The 7,845-nt window shown below is 59.2% G+C and overlaps 2 protein-coding genes across 9 annotated transcripts in view; one reads left to right on the forward strand and one right to left on the reverse strand.

Moving 5' to 3' along the window:
- PRAM1 (PML-RARA regulated adaptor molecule 1) overlaps positions 1-5,537 on the forward strand; it is a 6,449-nt gene extending 912 nt beyond the window's left edge. The window contains exons 3-11 of the mRNA XM_013008502.2: positions 31-1,280; positions 1,361-1,427; positions 1,513-1,580; positions 4,600-4,648; positions 4,748-4,856; positions 4,940-5,102; positions 5,217-5,250; positions 5,335-5,369; positions 5,448-5,537. Coding sequence (XP_012863956.1) covers positions 31-1,280; positions 1,361-1,427; positions 1,513-1,580; positions 4,600-4,648; positions 4,748-4,856; positions 4,940-5,102; positions 5,217-5,250; positions 5,335-5,369; positions 5,448-5,485 — 1,813 coding nt within the window. The 3' untranslated portion in view covers positions 5,486-5,537. The remainder of the gene's footprint in view (positions 1-30; positions 1,281-1,360; positions 1,428-1,512; positions 1,581-4,599; positions 4,649-4,747; positions 4,857-4,939; positions 5,103-5,216; positions 5,251-5,334; positions 5,370-5,447) is intronic.
- Positions 5,538-6,202: 665 nt separating this feature from the next.
- Positions 6,203-7,845, reverse strand: part of HNRNPM (heterogeneous nuclear ribonucleoprotein M) — a 31,814-nt gene continuing 30,171 nt past the window's right edge. For all 8 annotated transcript variants that reach the window (XM_045290365.1, XM_045290362.1, XM_045290363.1 and 5 more), the window contains 2 exons: positions 7,554-7,605; positions 6,203-6,625 (listed from right to left, as the gene is read on the reverse strand). In XM_045290365.1, coding sequence (XP_045146300.1) covers positions 6,462-6,625; positions 7,554-7,605 — 216 coding nt within the window. In that variant the 3' untranslated portion in view covers positions 6,203-6,461. The remainder of the gene's footprint in view (positions 6,626-7,553; positions 7,606-7,845) is intronic.

Here is a 7,845-nt window from a genome sequence, read left to right on the forward strand (position 1 = left end):
TCCCAAGAAGCCCCCACAGCCTGAGATTAGCATGCACCCCCAGAAATCCCCACAGCCTGAGTTCGGGGGGACCTTTCCCAAGAAGCCCCCACAGCTTGAGTTCGCGGGAACCTTTTCCAAGAAGACTCCTCAGCCTGAGTTCAGCATGCACTCCCAGAAACCCTTGCAGTCTGAGTTCGAGGGGATCCTTCCCAAGAAGCCCCCACAGCCTGAGATTAGTACGCACCCCCAGAAATCCCCGCAGCTTGAGTTTGGCATGCACCCCCAGAAACCCCCACAGCCTGAGTTTGGGGGGACCTTTCCCAAGAAGCCCCCGCAACCTGAGATTAGCATGCACCCCCAGAAATCCCTGCAGTCTGAATTTGGCGCGCACCCCCAGAAGCCCCCACAGCCTGAGTTCGGGGGGACCTTTCCCAAGAAGCCCCCACAGCCTGAGATTAGCATGCACCCCCAGAAATCTCCACAGCCAGAGTTTGAGGGGATCTTTCCCAAGAAGCCCCCAGAGCCTGAGTTCAGCAGCCTCCCTAAAAAGCCCCCACAGCCTGAGTTTGAGGGGACCGTTCCCAAAAAGCCTCCTCTACAACCTGAGTTCAGTGAGGGCCCAAGGACACCGACATGGAGGCAGGAGCCCAGCGAGGGTCATGCCCAGCCCTATCCCCAGCCCCCGAAGCCAGAGCTGGGTGCTCAGCTGGGCCACCGCCCCAGGAAGCCCCTGCAGGCCCAGCTGGGAGATCTCACCAGGACCGCCTCAGAGCCCGAGTTCCCGGTGTTCCCCAAGAGGCTGCGGCAGCCCGAGCTCCAGAAGCCCCCACTGGTGGAGCTGGGCACCCTGCCCAGGACAGCCTCGGTGCCTGAATTCGCGGTGCTGCCCAGGAAGGGCCCACTGCTTGAGGGCCACGGGCCATCCCGCAAGTTGTCGCAGCCTGAGGCCAGCGCCCTGGCCCCTCGGAAGCAGCGCCCACCTGAGTTCTTCGGTGGCCTCTCTCGAACGCCCCTGCTCCCGAACTCAGTTTCTGAGGGTTCACTACCCACTGCTGTGGGGGGCCCCAGGTCCAGGTTCCCACTCAGCCCTGGGGCTGGGGCCCGCTTGCCAGGGCAGCGGCGGCCAGGGGCCCTGGCTCCCAGCGGAGGCCTGAGGCTAGGCCTGGGACATGGCCCGCCACCCCGGCGCAGGTCTCTGCCTCCTGCCAGCAGCCTAGGACCCCCTCCTCCCAAACCCCCCCTGCCCCCAGGCCCCCCGGATGTCCAGAGCTTCTGGAGACACCCGGCGATGGCCACAGGTGAGTTAGGGTGCCCTGGCAGGCCAAGACCAAGGCTGCGGCCGGGCGGGCGGCCTCCTCCCACTCTCCTCTGCCCACAGCCCTGCGCAGGAGCCAGTCGGCTGCAGCCATCCACGTCCATGCAAGACAGCCCATCGCCAGCCTGCGGTGAGAGTGGGAACCAGGGGGAACGGGGTGAGGGGTGGCCCCGGGGTGGCCCTCAGCTCAGGTGTCTCTTTCCCCCCTCCCCCAGGGCCTCGGATGAGATCTATGAGCTTTATGACGATGTGGAGCCAGAGGCCCCCAGCCCCCAGAGCAGAGGTACGTCCAACTGCCCCCTCACTGTTCCCAGACCAGGCCAGCACAGGGACCTGGGGCGTCCTGTCAGGGTGCTGTCTCATCCCTGGGGGTCTGGTCCTGCAGTGGGCAGAGTGCTACAGGGGGGGCCTCCTGGATGGGTGTGGAAGGTCAGCCCAGGGGGACAACAGCCAGAGAAAGGCTGTGGTCACAGGTTGGTCAGGCCTGGGGCGCAGTGGAGGTAGCACCCAGGGGTAGGTGGTCGCAGAGGGAGAAGACAGACGCCCTGTCCATTCTTGAGGGGTGGCCACGTGGGAGGGGGCTGCTGTCCCACCCAGGTCCCCGGGGCCGGCCCCTTTCTCCACCTCCTGTTTCTGCTCCCAGTGAGCTGGACGGAGTTGCTGCCACACCACCTGCCCGAGGCTGTCCGTTGTAGTTAAACAAAGGAGTCCTGGTGGCCCAAGTGCTTAGCTACTAACCCAAGGGTCAGTTCCAGGGGACAAAGGCACTGATAGCAATCTGCTCTTGCGGTGTCCACAGCCTCAGAAAGTCTGGGGCAGTCCTATTCTGCCTACAGGGTCCCTGAAAGTCGGGATTAACTTGAAGGCCAAGGGTTTGCCCACTGTTAGGCATCCACCCGTTGATTCCAACTCATAGCGATCGTAGGGTTTGTCTTTAGTCCCATAGGTCTTGTTGCTTTTGTTTCTGAACTTTAAATTGTGAATTGGGTGTAGGTGACAGAGCGGATCCTCGGCTGTCCAGTCAACAGCCCCTACTCGTTATTTCAGCTCCTCATGGGCCCCTGCATAACCCGCTTCCTCCCTCCCTAACCCATCTGAACTCTGTCCTGCACGAACTGCTGCCCTTTAGATCTCATGTGTACTTCCAAGTGTTCTTGTTCCCCTTATAGACCCGTCCCTGGTGGTGGAGGGGTTACACGTTGGGCTTGGGATCGGCATAGTCAGCAGTTTGAAACCACCCAGCAGCTCCCTGGGAGTAAGACTGGGCTTTCTACTCTCCTAAATGACTCAATGGCAACGAGTTTGTTTCCTTTTGTTTGGCTGAAAACTGAGCTTTGGGGGTCAGTTCCGTTGCAGACCTGAAGGGGGAGTAAGGGCCATAGTTTGGGGGCTCCACCCATCTCTATCTGACCAGTAAACCTGGTCTCTATGTTTTTGAGCTCTGTTCCACATCTTTCTCCCACTCTACCCGGGGCCTTCTCATGGGATCCCTTTCAGAGCAGTTGGTGGTGGCCGCCGGGCACCTTCTAGGTCTCCTGGTCTCAGGGTTGTGGAGCCTGATGCTCACTGATGCTCGGGTGTCTGTTGAGCTATTGCCACGTCTTTGAGTTTCATCAAGTTGCACCCAAGCAGGATGTACAGCGCTGTCTTTGTGAACTGTTATGCCAGCTGACCTTGGTGTGTCCCTAAGGCCCCGACCCCCTCCGTGGGGTCTTGCAGGCTGTCATCTTTACAGGAGGAGATCATCAGGTCTTTCTCTCAGGGAGTCACCAGCTGGGTTCAAACCACCAACCCATGGGTTACCAGCCAAATACCTTCATCTTTATGCCACCAGGACTCCTTCTGAAAACTGTCACCCCTATTTTACAGATGGGGATGACTGAGGGTCTGAGTTGTGACTTAGCTGTAAGCAGGGCAGCCTCTGCTCTCAGGAACCTCCCCCTCTGCCACAGGGGGCTACTGCTGTCCCCCCACCAGCCCAAGGTCCTGGTACAGAGCAGGCCCCAGGCAGCCCTGAGACTGCACAGTGGTTCGGCCCTCCTTGGCCTCTTTTGCTGCTCCCAGCTCCCCCAAAGTTGCTTGCAACACCTTGTTAGCACACAGCTTCCTGGCAGGGGCCCTCCTGCTTCCGCATCCCCGGAGGCTATGGCTGGGTCTGGGGATGTGGCCTATGGAAGAGGCAGTCCAGAGCCCTGGACTGGTCCCAGCCACGACAGCACCTGAGACCCCCAGACACATCTGTGGTTCTCACACAGCAGCTGCAGCTGGGGGCTCCTCTGGAGGGTCAAGCAGGACACAAGGAGGGGCAGGCAGGACATGCGGTGGCCTGCTCGGAGTCAGAGAGCTGGAAGTGTTCAGGCCATAACTAAGCGGTCTGCCCTGCCTGAGGGCCCGGGATGACTTGCTGTGGGGGTGCACAAAGCCCTGGTGTGGGGCAGCTTGCTTGTGGACTGGTGGGAATGGCAGGCCCAAGGTCAGGCCAAAGTTGGAGGGGAACTGGGGGTGGGTGGGCACACACAGACTCCTCACCTCCACGAGGTGCACTCAAGAGGGCTGTGCCAGCCCAGCACGGTACAGAACCTTCAAGAACAAAACATTCTGAGAGTACAGTGAGACTCCCAGCCTCCAGGTCTGATCTTGGGCCTGATGGGCACACTTGGCCTGTCTGCAGGGAGGTAGCAGCGGGGGCTGGGCTGCTTGCCCTCCCCATGAGGTCCTAGGGCAGCAGGTGGGCAGAGGGGTTGCGTGCCCCCAGGTCGTGGGGCCTGGGATGGCAGTGCTGCCAGCAGGGAACATACCTCCTGGTCCCCACCACTCAAGTGATGGTTCAGGCTGGCACAAAGCCAGGACTAGGATGAGAAAGGTGAAGGCTTGCCCTGAGTGGGAGACAGGGCCCCTCGGACCCCCCACTTCCAGGATGTGGGTCCATCTGGCCTGGAGGCTGCTCATGTGCTCACTGGGGGGAACCTCACAGGCCTGGCTTCTCATTAGCAAGCCAGCCTCTCGGCTCACAATACCCAGAATAATGCACCTGCTCTTGGGGCCTGCAGGTTCTGCCCCTACCTCTCAGCAGCAGGGTGCCCTAGGGGAAGTGGTTCTACCTCTGAACCTTCAGTGCCTCCCTCTGCAGGCCGCAGGGAGGGTGGAAGCATGTTCCGTGCAGTGTAGCAGGTGCTAGGGAAGCTCAGCAGCCCACACAGGAGCTGATGAACCCCAAGGAAGGCCTCAAAGGTTGGGAAGGTGGTGGCAAGTGGCTCAGGGTTGCGGGGACCCCGCCCTAACTGGGCCTTCTCCTTCCCCAGACACTGCAGTGGCTCGACAGCAGGCGGCCAGGAGGACCCCGCAGCTCAGGTAGCTGGGACCCAGGGGTGGCACAGAGCAAGGGCTGGGGCCAGTGGGCCTGCGAGGAGCCCATCTTGCTGAATGCAGCCCCTCCCCTTGCGGGATCAGGAAGGAGCAGGCCCCGGAGCCCTCGCAGCTACCGCCCACGGACTCGAAGACTTTGAAGCAGATGAAGAAGGCAGAGAAGGCCGAGAGAGAGTTCAGGAAGAAGTTCAAGGTTTGGAGTGCCGGGTGGTCTGGGTCCTGTGGACCCTGCCCACCCCAGAGGCCCTGGCTAACACTGACCCGCCTGTCCTCCAGTTTGAGGGTGAGATTGTGATTCAGACCCGGATGATGATCGACCCTGCAGCCAAGACACGCCGAGCGGGTGGCAAGCACCTGGGGATCCGGCGCGGGGAGATCTTGGAGGTGATCGAGTTCACTAGCAAGGAGGAGATGCTGTGCCGGGATACCAAGGGCAAATGTGAGTGTTGGTCGGTGGGAAGCAAGGGTGAGGTGGGGCCAGGTGGGGCACAAGGGCGGGGGTGGGTGGGGGCACACCCACCCATTTTCCAATCCTCCCTCCTCACCCCCACAGATGGCTACGTGCCCAGGACAGCATTGCTTCCACTGTGAGTGCTGGCTGGGCAGGGCTGGGGGGCGGGTGGGCCATAGATTGGGTGGCCCTTATCTGACCCAACTGTGCTCTCTGCCAGGGAAACGGAGGTGTACGACGACGTTGGCTTCTTGGGTACGTAGCTGCTCTGGGTGGACGGACACTGCCATGGGAGGAGCCCTGGCCTCACTGGAAGCCCTCCTTCCTCTGCAGACGCTCTGGAGAGCCAGCCACTGCCTAGGGGACAGTAAGGCTGCCCAGGACCAGCCTACCATGCCAGGTACCCCGGCGGCTGGACCCCAGGTCAACAGCGGGTGCAGCCACTCAGCCCCAGACTACATAAAGCACCATCTGAAAGCCAGCCAGCCTCTTGTCTTCCTTCTGGCCTGGTCAGCATGGGGCGTGGGGGTGGTCAGGAGTATAGGCAGTCACTAAACAGGCTGCCCAAGGGCCCTGCAAGGGCATGCCCAGTCATGCCACTCTTAGGGACCTCAACCCTTGGGGAATCTGGGCAAGGACAGTCAACTGTCCTCAGAGTCCCTTGTGACCAGGCCTCTCTGCCATGACAGCAACTGGGGAGCAGAGTGCAAAGGCAGGTGGCAGGGAAACGGACTTCTCAGAGGCTGTGGGGAGGTGGGCATCTTTGTGGAGTAAACCAGCGCCGCCGCTCCCCCCCTCCACAAGCACCTGCAGAGATTGGACCTGTAAGACAGAACCTGTGCTAGAGGCACGCTCACTGCTCCCCTTGGTGTCTTAACAAGAACAAGCGGGCAACTTGTACGCCCCAGCCCCCCCTTGTGCGGGGACAAGGAGACCTGGCAGCTCCAAGCCACTGTACTGGACACTTACAGACCAAGATGGGGCGCCTGTCAGCAGTTTCCCTGATGGGGACAAGCTCCCTGGCTGTCAAAATGCCAAGGAGACGGGCTTGGTGGCACCCTCACCCCACACACAGGTGAGCAGGCAGCTTTCAGGAACTGGTATTTATTATCAAAGTCATATTCGGTGTCAACAAGATGCCACAACTACAAAAAAAACTGCGCACATTTGCAATCCCAGTGCAAACAGTCAAATGGAACCCCAATCATTAAAAAAGTAATTTGATCACCCCAGAAAGCAACTGAAATTCTTAAACATCTTTATACATCCAGCCAACAAATTAAAATGGTTAACAAGAAAAAATACAAATTCAGAGGTCTGGTCGCGATGTTTAAAAAAGGCAATCGCTTAAGCGTTTCTATCAATTCGCACATCGATCTCTCGGCCACTCAGCTTCATCCCGTTCATCATCCGGCAGGCCCGCTCGGCCACCTCGGGCGACTCAAACTTGACCACACCGCAGCCCTTGGACTTGCCGTTCTCCATCTTGATGTCTGCGTAGAGCACATGGCCTGGGTATAGAAGGAGGGAGGAGGCTCATGAGGCAGGCAGCACACTCAGAAAGGACAGTCAGAGGCCCTTGGTCTGAGGGCATGGCCCTCAGCCTGACTGCCTAACTGTGTACCCAGAGAACACGTTTGTGCCCAGGATTAGCCCTGCTGGTGGCTCATGAAAGCAAACTGACTTAGGTCCAACTTAGAGACCTGTTCTATGATACACAGCACCCCAGTCTGCCAGCCAGGCAGCCCCTCCTGACCCTTCGTAGGCAGGCCTGAAGCCAGTGAGCAGCAGCCCGTCCATTCCTGCAAGCCCTCAGGTGTGTCGGCACTGCAGGAACAAGCCAAGAGGCTTCCCAGGGCAGTGCTGAGAAACCAAGGCAGGGATTCCTCAAAAGCACTAGCTGGTGGCAGTGTATGCACGAACAGCAGGCGCAGGGGCACTTGCAGGTTTCTCAGACAGAAAAGGTCCATCTGAGTGGGGAAAAATACCTGGTCACAGTGGGGGCAAGGGGCAGGGAAGACAGATGACCCAGCAGCTCACCCTGAGAGAATTAGAGTCTGAGATGCAGCAAGAATGGTGAAATCTGACCCCTCACTGAAACAGGAAGAGCAGGGATCAGCCCAAGCCCCACAGCGCCTACCCCCAACCCCCTCCGCCGACCTGGCTTACCAAGGCCCAGCCAGCACTCAAGTACTCCAGGGAACCCTGAACAAGCAAACAGCCTCGGTCTTGGGTGTTTAGTGAGCTGTGCAGCCTCCCTCTAGATACCACACAAGCAGATAGGCCACCCAGACAGGCACTGAGCCTTAAGCATAGATGAGGATCTGACATTGATAGCAACTGGCCTCTGCTACACAGGGGCTGAGGCAGGGCAGCAGCACCACCACTGAGCCTGGACCAAGGTCGGTCCATGCATCCAGAGACCCCCTCAACACTCACCACATTCGTTGAATTTGTCTTTCAGCATTTTCCAGGTAAAATCAAATGGGAGCTGGGGAGAGAGGAGAGCAAAGTGAGGTTCCCACTAGACCCTGGCAGGAAGTCCTGCTGGGGCCCCTTCATGAGACACGCAACAAAGCAAATCTGTCTTGAGTGGGGTCCTGTCTGGGGTCCCGAGGACTGAAAGTGGTCAGCTTGGCCCACATGACTCAGTGACAGCTTTTTTCCTCTCTCTGAACAGTTTTGAGAAAAATGCAGTAGCCTTTAAACTAAGGCATCACTAAGATTAGGG

Source organism: Echinops telfairi, unplaced genomic scaffold (assembly GCF_000313985.2).
Source record: "Echinops telfairi isolate 266 unplaced genomic scaffold, ASM31398v2 ScPeMD7_36;HRSCAF=134, whole genome shotgun sequence".
Taxonomy (NCBI): Eukaryota; Metazoa; Chordata; class Mammalia; order Afrosoricida; family Tenrecidae; genus Echinops; species Echinops telfairi.